We start from the raw sequence: 13258 nt of genomic DNA on the forward strand, positions 1-13258 counted from the left end.
AAAGGAAAAATGCAGGAACCTAATGCTTTTAGCATTGAAGACACTCTTAATGACTCTTAATTTCGTTTTTCTGTTTATTTCAATCTAATTTAATTTGTGTCTGTTATGTGGTCAGTATTTCATCGCTGTATCTCACGACCCGTTTGCCGTATTGTTTGCACACAGAGACGATTATTAACAAAGTTTATATAAAAAAAAAACAAAAAACTGGGACCTTCGAACGACACTTCAGAGTGTGACCAGTTCAAGCTTATTCTTATCAAAATTTAAAGCGGTCCAGATTAAAAATAGACTGACCAGAATTCCTTTATTACTTACCAAACAATACCCATTTATGTATAGAAAACTAATGCCCGTCCACACATGATCCAAATATACAAAACGTATCGACGACTTTTATCAGGCGTTCTGCGTGGACTGCTATTGCGTTGTGCCGACTCGGGTTGTGTATCCCCCCTGACAAGAAGATATGGGATTAGCAAAATAGTCCGGAGATGTGTGTATCTCCCTGGTCACCTCTGAACATTCATTATTAACCCTTTCCAGCACTGAGATGATGTTATTGTTCCGTACGAGCGCTCATTTTTCTTATACTGTCCCACGGAAGAATGTTAACTTCTGTGGCTTCGAGTAGAGCCGGAAAACGAACTTGCCACCTGAGCTAACTCGCTAGCGCTTTAGCAGACTCGGCTCGACGACATAATAGGCTGCTCTGCTTTTGGGAACACGGTGTGCTCGTTGTGTCAGATCAACCCAGCACCCATCGCGTGATTTTCGGATAGTATCCGTTGACTACTGCGTCTTTCCCGATTGTCTTTGTCGTGTAAGGTTGACCATCTTCCCTGACCGTGGGATGGAGTGGCACCAGCTCACTTGCTAGCAAGCGAGCTACGAGCAATTTAGCCGGTCCCAAGCGCTAGCAGAGTACTGCTCTTATTGCGCTGGCTAAAAATACACTTCTTGCCCTATGATCAGTGCCGCTCCAAAAGTGGTAGGCTAGTCCACATTGGGCTTGTCTTCGGCTTTTCTGGTCACCTTGCTCGGAGTTTGGCACTCTACATGGTCACTACAGTGATTTTAAGACGACTTGAAGAGCGAGTCGGACCCCGAGGTTGTGAGCCGAGCTGGCCTGATTTGGCGTTACATCGCACCGGCTGGTGGACTTCAGGTCTCCAAGTGAACGCAACACGGCTTTGGCTGATAGGCGGCCGAATGTCATTTTGCCCTAATGGCCTTCTCCTGTCACCAGTAGTAATCTAATAGTCCTTGGTCCAGCCCAGGGTTCCGAGACCGAAACTTGGTGAAGGTCAGAGAAAAACGCTTTGTTTCGACTGTCAGCTGTCTGAGATCGGCGAAGCAGACTTCATTTGTCCAGAGCAGGCACCATGTCGGAGGATAACAACGCAGACAAGTTCATCAAGGTATTTTTTTTTAACAAAATGGCATGTAAATCCCAATGCATTGAAGTGATCACTTTTGTTCTTCATTTAATGAAGTTTGAATGTGAGAAGCCTTATTTGGAAAGACACCCTTGAATCTTGTGGTGTGAGATTGTCATGGGTTTGTGTATCATATGGCATCCACCGACTATAGTTATTGTCTACCTTACATATAGTAGAAATGTAATCAATGAAAAATGCTTTGTGGAAAGTTTTATCCTTGATAAACATTAGTGTGGAGCTTGGATCTATCTTGCATGGTCATAGTCATTAACCAGCAACATTTCCATACACCTGAGCTCTGGGATTTGTTCCTGGCCTGCTCTCACTGATGTGTTGCTGCCCAAGCATTTTCTGTCAGCTGTAAAATATGATCTCAAGTGGATCTGGCCCTCGCTCTCTCAGTTGGGTCAGAGAGTGCTGGGCAGTCAACCCAGGGGGGCGATGCTGAGAAATGGATCACACACTGGGGAACTACTGGGACCGTTATCACAAAGAAAGATTAGAGGATAGCTAACTAATTTTGGGTTTAACTCAGGTTCTCTGGTATCAGGACTCTGCCGCACTCGCTCATCATGGTAACCTCTGCTGCACAGCTAAATTACTCCAGAACAGGTTCAGCTGAGAGGATTGGACCAAAGTGTGTAAACAGTCTGTGCAGTTTTTGTCTAACCTGATTGTGCCATATGAGAACATTGCGCCTGATTTATTGGTTCACATGTTTGGAAATCCGAGAGGCAACAGACCTAATTGGTAACTATCTTTGTTAGATTCATAATCCATGGCTACCAATGTTGGGAATAGTGAAGTCAGATCCTTCAAAGGTATGAAGTGCAGACCCCTGGGTAGTTGTGTAGTAAATACCAGCCTCTTGTCCGATGTTATGTAATCGCCTTGGATCCTAGATTGGACTGGCTGAGGCAGTGGGGAGGAGACATTATGGTAGCTGTTGGCAGTGCCGCACAATTAAATTCATTGTGCTGGCCAAGACCGATATATTCTCAGGAATGAGGGAAAGCGTTAGTTTACTTACTCTCTGATCACAAGTTTTGTAACTGAAGGCATCGACAGAGTTGGTCCGTTAACAGTTTTGACTTAACTACAGCACAAAGTCGGAAATAATGACCAACCAAAAATAGCACACATGTCTGAAGAGCTCCTGTCCAACAGTTTTCAGCTTGGTTGACTACAGAGGTTGTTTCCCAGAGCTTCCCTCTTTCCTGGTCAGCATCTCTTCCTCCTTTTCTAACCATTGACCAGGCTTGCCCACATATGTGTTTTAGAGCAGCCAAGCTGTCTTTTTTTCCATAAATAATCTTTGTTAAGGATTTGCACTGTCGTGAAACTAGACAAATGGTATTGGACACGATAGTTATTACACAGAAGTGCATGTCTTCATTTCTTTTCAAACAGCTGATATATTATTTGGTGTGGTTTCTCCTCCCAACAGGAGACCTCCATTCTAGACGAGTACAACATAAACTGGACACAGAAGTTAGGAGCTGGCATCAGTGGACCTGTCAGGTGAGTGTTTTAAGAAGTGCCTCTCTCCATGGTCTTTCTCCAGTCACTAAATATTGTCTTTTCTGTGGATTAAATTGTGTTTGTGCTGCAGCAGATTGATATCAAACTGTTGCCCCTTTGCAGGATTATGTAGACAGAACATGCAGTAAAATGTTTTCATTAAACCAGAACCAGGACAAGTACTATTACATAACCAGGAGACAATGACATCATGTCATCTGTATGTGACTGGGATAATCACCTGTTGAATTGTCTTGCTGTTGTTATTGGTAATCATATTTGAGGCATCATTTGTGATCATACTGGAACAAATGTGACGTGCTGGGAGAAGCCCAGCTGTGAGAGCAGAGCAGGCATCAAGTGCTTTGTAGTTTTGTTTAGATCCAAAATAGTGTTTTGTTACTCAGAATGTTATATAATTCCATGACGGGAGTAATGATAGAGATAAATATTGGTATGTTGTCCAGCCCTTGCAGTTCATGATGAAACCAAGTTTGTGAAGGCTGCTGTAGAGCGCATACGCTGTGGTTGCAGCCACACTTTTGGCACACCAACAGCTGAAGTATGATGTCAGAGCAGATTATTTTTTAACTGGGCTGCCGAATAGACAAACTATGAGACTGCTGCCAAAAAAACCTTCCTACATGTTTCTGCTGCTTTCCACTTCTCCTGTGGTTTTATTGGATCATGTTCGCTGTGGCACCAATTCAGCAGCACAGTTTGACTTTATCCATGACACATTAACACATGTTGAGAATACGAAAGAGCTTGTTACTTGACCGACCTTCAACAGACTGGACCAACTATTAGTGTGTATCACCATCACAATTCGGGGCTTAACATGGAGATGTTTGGCACCGTTAACAGTTTTGTTGTCGTTGCTGGTGGCTCAGTTGGCTCAGACACAGTTCATGTAACTGCAACGTCCTGGGCTTGAATCCAACCCAGAACTTTTGTCCATCACACCCTTGAGTGAAAGTATGTTGTAGCCTGTTTCTGAAGGACTTTCTGAGTTTGAAAACGTGGCAGTGTTGTGAGAAGAAAACACAGGGAAAGGAGAGATGACCGTGGGCAAGGAAAAAGAAAATAGGGATGTACTGATCCACTTTTTTCAGTTCTGATCTGATTCCAATACCGAGTACTGATCTGATATCAGTGTTTAATTAATAAGCTGTATGTCTCACTGCATGGAAGATCTTTCTTTTATGTGTAAGGCAACGTCAGGCTTTGAGTCAGTATTGGGCTGAGGTCTGATTTTAGTATCGGATTGGTGCTTCCCTAATAGACAAATGAATACGTGTCAACATGTTGAAAAGAGTGGGTCTGTGTCTGCTGGCTTTGGCAGGTTTTAGTCCACATGCTATAGATGAAACCATAAAGCTACACTCTGATAGAATAGTGGATGCTTGGATGCTCTCACAGGAAAGCATACATTACTGAAATACTCACAACAAGCAGCAATCACTTTGTAGCCTTTTTACATTCAACCCACAAAGAAAGGACTTGATCTCATGGTGAATCTAAAGGACAGATTGAAGTTGCCACCAGGCGTGAAAACAGGGCTGCTTGCCTGTTATTAAAGAGAAAACATTGGAGATGTCCCTCTGCTTTGACTCACCGCCTGAAGTTGTTGATACTAGTTAATGTGTCTTATTAGCAGTATCTTAATATGAAGTTCAGGCTGGCCACGGAGGTCAAGCTCAATTGGCGTTGTAGCGTCATTAGCTGATGCCACAGCTGATCTTAAACCAGCCCACATTAGCTGATTCTCTGCTGAGCACCTTATTGGCACATCTCAAACAGGGCGCCCTGTTTAAGCTGTCATAGCCTGCTTACCCTCGCTGCTTCCTCTACAAGCCCTTTAAAACCCACCTCCACCTCACCTCCATCTTTTATGATATGTCTGACTTAATCAATATTATTTCCGTTGTCGCCCGCTCTGTTCTGTCCCTTTTGGGGTCTTTGCTGCTGCTCTCCCTGCTTATAACCGTCCCATGTAAGCACATGAAGTGCAGAGAGGAGCTCTCTCTGCTTCAGGGCAGGGAGGCCCCAGAGCAGAGCCATACCGCCAAGTGTAATTTATGCAGTATTAGTAAATATACTTTGACTAAAGTGGTCCAGACTGAATTAGATTTATTCAGTCACTGAAAAATGTGACTGCTCAAGCAGCTTTCTACGTCTTTTATGTGTTGTGCAGTTTCTTCTGTGGAAGTCTGATTGCGCTGCTGACTCCTGTTAGATACAGGCTGTAATATATCAGCATGTGTCACCGATTTCCTTCTGCCCATTCTGCACTTTGAAGCTATTGGAGATCTGAATCAGCAGAGAGCAACCTGTTATTTCTTAATGTGTGTAGCTTTGGTGACAAAGAAGTGACAAGAATACTGACAAATTGACTCATCAGCCCTCCGTGTAAACACACTCTTAAACTCTGATGATTCATGCCAGACCTTGTTTCTTTCCTGACAACTCTTACTCACCCTGTGTCTTAGTTTTGTGACTCTGTATTTCTCTGATTCATGGAGGCTTTTGCCTACCTCCTTCTGTCTCATAACACATTCATGTCTTTTACTGTACCAGCCCCCCCTCTGTCTAACTCTGTGATTCATTAGGTAGGTATTGCTTTCCAGTGAACTTTGGCCGAAGCAGAATGTTTCTCGCAGTAATGCTTTAATAGTGTAATCTGAGTTTATGGGCCAGAGGTTGCTGTTTGTATTTGAGTCCTTGCTGCTTAGATGAGGCAGAAATGAGTTAAGACTTTCTCGAAAATGAAATGTTCATCCCTGCGGTCCATATTTCATCAGCTTTCTGCTGCAATTCTAAAATGTAGTTTGAAGAAAACTATTACCAGGAGATATTCATTCAAATTTTCTCTCAACCTCGAAATGAATATATGAAACATTTATGACTCGGATGCCTTTTTTGGTTTTACGTTCATCACAGAGACAGACAAGAGTCATATTTCCCATAACAAACTGTGATGTTGACAAAATACTGATCTTAACTCGAGTTTGTCAGCTGATGTCTTGTTTGTGTTTATAGCAGGCTGAATTCCATGTTTCATGTATCTTTATCTGAACAGGGACAATGCACAAAATACATTAACCTTTGACCTTTTTAAAGGTGTGAATGTACTACGCCTGCAGAACCACATTCAAGCCCATAGAAATTGACAAAAAGTCTCCATATTGGTGAGCTAAAACACTTATTGTGGCCCAAGCACAGAAGAAAATGTTATAAGATAAAATATCCACATCCATATAAATTTCTGTCCTGCTTTTTATCGACTGACATCTGCACCAATGCAGGTATAACGGTGCAGGGCTAATGCCAGCTGATATAGCCTTGGTTCAACCCCACAAATGGTCGCATTTTGTGGAAAATGAAACATATTCCCATTTAATGTAATGATGCAGCCCTAAAACACTGTCTTCAGTCTAATGTTTCCCTCTGCGTGAGCATTGTATGGCTTCTGTGAAGAGTTGGAACGAGCTGATACAGAATCTACATGATGCTGTCAGACAGTGTTGAAGAAGATGATGCTAACAACCTTAAAGTTAATTAAGCAGAAACAAAGAGGAGCTGTGTGGTAAGAGGTTAATGGATTTCTTGAGCAGTGTACTTTTACTGGTAGCAAAGGTAACCGCACATAGGGGAGGACAAAGCAGAGAGTGACCACACACTGGATCTTTTATTCAGTTACACACTGATAGCTATGTTTTGTGTTTGTGGAGACTTTTGGGCATTTTATTGAATGCTTGATGCCCCCTAAGACAGATTTGTGGTTTTGAGCTATAAAATAAAATCAACTTGACTTGATAACGATCGTGTTTCTTTACCATACAAACAAGAATGGTGGCAAAATGCCCAGCTTAGTGTTTTATGTACAGAAACAGTGGTTACACTGTGACTCGAATACGTGTTTGGTAACAGAAACGCCTGAAAATAAGATTAAACCACAGAAAATACTGATCATTGAGTGACTCAGATTTGGTGATCATGTCGATTGAGATGTTTGTCGACTCTTTGTTTTCTTCCTGTTCAGAGTTTGTGTGAAGAAGTCAACTCAGGAACGGCTGGCCCTGAAGATCCTCATTGATCGCCCCAAGGCCAGAAATGAGGTTAGAGGAAACACTATCACGGTTGAGATTAATGTCTGTTGTCTGTTGTTTTTGGCTGTATCAGTATGCTTTGGTCTGTCTGCCCGCCTGTTATCAGTCTTTATTAATTCTTGTTTTTCTTTCCTCATCAATCTGTCTCCTGCGCTCCTGTGTCTGTTCATACGGGCTTTGTTGTCTGTCACAATGTCTTTCTGTGTCTAGCCGCCTCTCCGTGTCATGAGCAGCCTTCTGTTTTGATCAAGCAGCTTACACAGCAGTGAGACATGCAGTCAAAACAAGCAGCGCAGACTTATCTTCAGACAAGCTCTCGCTGCTGAACTGTGAAAGCTGTCACTGACAAGAAGACACACACAGATTATTACCACTAAACAATATATTCTTCACGCAGGTTTAGCATCTTTTTGAATGAGGGTGTTCTTTGGATACACGCTATGTTTTTGTTTGTGTGCATGGTAATGATGCGTTCAGTTTACATGCTTCTTGCATGCTCTGATGCTGCACAGCTTGCATCATTGCAACAGGCTAGTTGAAGGAAGCCTCCTTATTGTGAGTTGCATAATTTACAGTTTCTGTTAGTTTTATTGAACTGTTCGTAAAGGTGGTTCTTTCAATAACAAACGTGACACAAAGGTGAAGCTGTTTTCTGTTGTGGTTCTTGTGTCAAAGCTGCTGCTTCATGCTTCCAGTCTATTTTCTTCCATTTTGGACACGTAACTACTGTGATTGTGTGTCATGTTGTTCGCCAAATTGTGGCTGAACGACACTCAATACTGTGCCTGAACGCATCGTGTGGAGACACAGACAGAGAACTGAAGCTGCTGCTCTGCTGCTACATTAGGGTTTGGTGGTATGACGGTGAAACCATCGAAATGTGTCAGCTGTTAGAGTTAGTGCTATGTCTTTACTGTGGTGTCACTTCTATATTTCTTGTTATATCAGATCATTGCAGCTAAATGGAATTCAGCCGTCATTCACTTGACTACAGTATTTACAACTGTGCTTTTCATACTGTCACATATCAAAATATCATCTGTGAAACTGTCAGGGTATTAGTTGACTCGCTCACTTGGAACCCATGAGGACATTTGTCAGTTCCTTTGTCAGCTCACACTCAGGACCAGAATTGTATTAACATGGAGTGGTTGTGTTGAAGATGGGATGCTGTCTTGTGTTGCTCTTATTTTGCATGCTTTATTCTGCATGTATAGACATTCGACTCTCTTCCATGCAGGTGCGTCTCCATATGATGTGCGCCAACCACCCAAACATTGTGCAAATCCTGGAGGTTTATGCCAATAGTGTCCAGTTCCCGCACGAGTCCAGCCCGAGGTAAAGATCCCTGTGTGTGCGTGAATTCACCCGTACATCGATTCTACTCTTGCAATATCTAGAAACATCTTCCTCTTTCCTCTGACCATCACCATCCAATTCCCTGTTTTTTTCACAGAGCAAGGCTCCTGATTGTTATGGAGATGATGGAGGGCGGTGAGCTGTTCCACAGAATCAGTCAGCACAGGCACTTTACTGAAAAGATGGCCAGCCAGGTCACTAAACAGGTAGGTGAAGACACACACGGCCACAAACACACACTGCAGCATACCAGGAGTCCACTCAGACTGTGTTCTTAGAATGTACTTTTCAAGATATTTAACTCCATCCAGTCAGTCCAGTAGCGTTTCTTTGAGTGAAACATTTTTCCTCTTGCAGCCTTCCCATGTCATTAGCAGCCCACAGCCTGGATAAATTGAGGCAGTTAAACAATAGACACATGGTCAAAAGAACCAACACACACAGCTCAAATCAAGTGTGTGTAAAGGCTGCTTTGACACGCGCACACAGAGTGATGTCTCGGTCTGATGTCTCTTCCCACTGTAGATCAGTCAAGCCTTGGAACATTGTCACTCCCTAAATATTGCACATCGCGACCTGAAGCCAGAGAACCTGCTCTTCAAGGATAACTCTCTGGTAGGTAGCTGAAGATGCACACTGCAGTTTCAAAAGTGCACCACTACTGATTCTACTGCTGATGTTTTTGCGCTAATACAGCACGCAACATCAAGTATCTACGACAAAGGACAAGAAACTTGGCTGGACTTAAAGGCTGCAGCCAGTTCTTTACTTTTTGAGACACTGCAAGCAGAAAAATGAACTGGGTGTTTGGCAGACACTGGCCAAGATGAAGAAGATTTGGAAATATTCAATCTGCATTCACTGTGCTAGATTTCAAAATCCACCCTTACTCTGGCAGCACCTTCAATGATCTCCCTGAAACTGCCATTGAGACACAAGTGAACAGATTTTTCTTTTTTACAGGAAGCTGCTAAAATATGTCTCTGTGCCTGCTCCATGTTCACGCTGCTCACTGTGGGATTCTGTCTTTTCCACAGGATGCACCTGTGAAGTTGTGTGACTTTGGCTTTGCCAAAATTGATCAAGGAGACTTGATGACCCCTCAGTTCACGCCCTACTACGTAGCACCTCAGGTAAAAAGCTAAATTAGAATTCACCCAATAAATTCTGTTAAATGTACAAACACAGATTTGCTTCTTAATTTTAAATGCAGCAATAATGAAAGCTGATGCAAATTTCCATCATGTTTCCCTCCTGTGCTCAACTCTGTTCAGGTACTTGAGGCTCAAAGAAGACACCAGAAGGAAAAGTCTGGAATTATACCTACCTCACCCACTCCTTATACCTATAACAAGGTGAGACTCCAAATGGTTGAAATCAATTTTTTGGCCGAGTGGCAAGTATTGGATTTAATGTAGTCTTCAGAACTGTGCTAACCTGGTGTCACCAGCCTAATTCACAATTGTGAATTAGTCAGCAGTGTCTTAGTTTATTTTTAATTTCCAAAGGACATTATCAATGGGTGCAGACCAAAATGTCTCTGGACACATTTGGATAGACCTACAGCCAATCAGAGCAGCGAAACATGTGACAAAGCTCGGAGTGATGTAAAAATATGAAGAGACCACAGCGTGCAGTGATGAGCTGTGACGGTGAAGCATTGATATGTCTTTGAAGATACATTTTGTTGTCTAAATGACTAATAGGTACAAAATGTTTTGGAATTGGCCCATTAAATGGCCTCAGCTGGCAGCTGCATAATTGGCTGCAACGCACTCCTTACAGCAACTGCACCCATCAAAGTACATCCACTAAAATTGCCACAGAGAGGGTCAGATTGTTATTCTAAGTGTCTGATATTATGGAAAGAGCTCTTTTACAAAGAGCAAAATCCTTTCTGCTTAACCAGAGACAGCCGTTATATTGCTCTTCTTAAAGCCACCAGACTCCATCGGCAAAAGCGTCATTTTAACTTTGCAGACCATCGTGAAATGCACTTGGTTTCATTCAAACATCACTACTGAACATCTGCTGTGTTTGATAGGAAAGCATGTTTAAATAAATCTTTCTTCGTTCTCCAGAGCTGTGACTTGTGGTCGCTCGGTGTGATCATCTACGTGATGCTGTGTGGCTATCCTCCCTTCTACTCCAAGCACCACAGTCGCACCATCCCGAAGGACATGAGGAAGAAGATAATGACGGGCAGCTTCGACTTCCCCGAAGATGAGTGGAGCCAAATCTCTGAGATGGCCAAGGACATTGTCCGCAAGTGAGTCTTTTTCTCTCTCCCTGCTCTGGTTATCAAAACATTATCCTCACTTGTCTTGCCTCTCCCCATATTTCCTGTCCTTTTCGCTCTCATTCATACCATCCCTCTGCACACTTCTTCATTCATCATTTTCTGTTCAATAATGTCCTCGTCTGCTCCCTGCAGGCTGCTGAAGGTGAAGCCAGAGGAGAGGCTGACTATTGAAGGAGTCTTGGCTCACCCTTGGCTCAACTGCACCGAGGCCCTCGACAACGTGCTGCCCTCTGCCCAGATGATGATGGACAAGGTGAGTGGGAGATTAAAGGTGCAAAAAAATCTTGCTTTGCACCAATGTTGTGCGGCCATGCTGCTGTTCCTGGACGAACTGACCCGCAGAGGCCACTGTAAAACGTTATTGTATAACACGCTGTATGTTGACGTCCTCTTCTTCCTCTTCTTACTGTCTGTCCTCTTACCTTTCCAGGCGGTAGTCGCAGGTATCCAGCAGGCCCACGCAGAGCAGCTGGCTAACATGAGAATTCAGGATCTGAACGTCAGCCTGAAGCCCCTAAACTCTGTCAACAACCCAATCCTCAGGAAGCGGAAACTGCTGGGGTATGATGGCTTTTTTTGAGGTTTCTGTGTCACCTTTTCTCATCAACTGTTCTCATCTTGTTTTTGAAGTATGGGTATGTTGCACTGAAAATGATTAGTGCACTGATAAGGTCTTCAGTTGCTGTTCTCCTAACTGGGTCTCTGACTCTCCATGTAGTCTGTAGTCTGGTGTCATTGTGTGTTTTGGAGATCCTCGTGTTTGATAAAACATCAAAGTTTGGTCTGAAATGAGTTTTGGTGTCCATGTCACAGCCCCAAGCCCAGTGACGGTTTCTTCATTCATGACCCGGAGAACGGAGGGGAAGACTCTAACGTAGCTCTGGAGAAGTTACGAGATGTCATTGCACAGTGTATACTACCACAAGCTGGTTAGTAAACCCACACAGACATTTTAACGAGCTAGACTGAAAGAGACACGCAACCAGCATTTTACTGAAGAAATAACCACAAATAACCATTTTGCACACGGTATATATTTCATAAGACAACAGCATTTACAATGCAGCTGCATTTCTCTGAAAGTCAAAATGTTTGTCATTTCACACTCATTCTTCCTCAAAATCTAATTGGCTATGACTTCACTTTGGATGTGTAAGAAACCTGAAATGGAATCCTAATTAAGCCATATGAGCTGTATAGGTATTATATGAGCTTCTGAGGGGAATCTGCTTGTTTGTGCAGGAGAGAATGAGGATGAGAAGCTGAACGAGGTGATGTACGAAGCCTGGAGGTTCAACAGAGACTGTAAACTGCTGAGAGACGGCCTGCAGGGCCTCAGCTGGGACGGTCAGTACCACTTCATCCGCTTTAGATCTGGATAAATTCTCTCTCTTTTTGGTAGCGAACAGTTAAAAGCAAACCAGCTGAAGCCATTGGTCAATTAATCAATTATTCAATCAACAGAAATTAATGTCCAACTAGTATGTTAATTGATTCATTGTTGAAGTTGTTTTTGAAGCAAAAATGCAGCGTTTCAGCTGCTTTGTCTGATGAGATACTAAACTGAATCAGAAGAAGTCAGCTGTGAATTCTGTGAATTATGAAAGCCTTTTTTCATTATTTTCTGACATTTTGCACTTACTTGAGAATAATACGTTCTGCTGAAACTGTCTCTGTGGTTAAAACATAATAGCTAATGGCTTCAGTAAGAGAGACTAATGATGGTTGGTGTTAATTAGTTAAGGAATGCACTCTTCTTCTTGGTCATTCTCTCTTTTGCGTGTCATTGTTTATGTAGCTCTTTAACCGCCAGCTGTTTCGTTGCAGGACGAGCCTTCTCTGATAAAGTTGACCGCTTGAAGTTGGCCGAAATAGTGAAACAGGCCATCGAAGAAAAGACGAATCTCCAAGAATCTCATTAGCGAACGCTGTCTTTCTATCTTCTTTTTATATTGTTTACTATGACCCTTTTTAACCATGTCTGTAAAGAGGCTTTTTTATGTAAAATGATGCGCTAATGTTTGTTTTTTCATGAATTCACTTGCAAGACCTATTGTACAGCTGTAGATATATTTCAAAGAGGACTCATTGGTACTACAATTTTTTTTTTAAATGAACACTTGCAAAGAACATTGAACAAAAAAAAACCAAACAAACAAACTATATTTTCATTTTTGCAAAAAAGAGAAAAAAGAAAAATCAGTTAAAGAAATTATTTTCTGGGAGGGAATTTTTATTAGCTGCTTGTCCAAGACGTTATGTCTTTTATCCCAGGCTTTTCATTTTATTCTATTTTCTTTTCTTTTAACCACCTGAAGAATTTTATTTATTTAAACAAAGAGTTCCATTATTTTATGCGCCACCTGTAGCCTGGCAGTGGGCTCTAAAGTCGAGAGAAGCTGTCTGTGATGTGACTTCGTTCTTCCGCTCTCACTCTGAGTCTCAGACTACGTGTCCGTGATCTGAATCGTTGTTTTCGTGTAACTTTCCCATGACCTTTTTTTTTTGTTTTATAGATGTCA

The 13258-nt window shown here is 42.4% G+C and overlaps 1 protein-coding gene across 1 annotated transcript; it reads left to right on the forward strand.

The window, feature by feature from the left end:
* Nucleotides 1–445: 445 nt before the first annotated feature.
* mapkapk5 (MAPK activated protein kinase 5) lies at nucleotides 446–12914 on the forward strand. The gene is made up of 14 exons (XM_076730778.1): nucleotides 446–1421; nucleotides 2890–2963; nucleotides 7009–7084; nucleotides 8316–8413; nucleotides 8532–8640; nucleotides 8960–9049; nucleotides 9472–9567; nucleotides 9709–9789; nucleotides 10516–10703; nucleotides 10869–10989; nucleotides 11167–11297; nucleotides 11550–11665; nucleotides 11979–12083; nucleotides 12564–12914. Exons 1-14 carry the CDS (start codon nucleotides 1386–1388, stop codon nucleotides 12656–12658), a joined length of 1416 nt encoding a protein of 471 aa, XP_076586893.1. The 5' UTR covers nucleotides 446–1385; the 3' UTR covers nucleotides 12659–12914.
* Nucleotides 12915–13258: the final 344 nt, after the last annotated feature.

This window comes from Chaetodon auriga, chromosome 5 (genome assembly GCF_051107435.1).
Source record: "Chaetodon auriga isolate fChaAug3 chromosome 5, fChaAug3.hap1, whole genome shotgun sequence".
NCBI lineage: Eukaryota > Metazoa > Chordata > Actinopteri > Chaetodontiformes > Chaetodontidae > Chaetodon > Chaetodon auriga.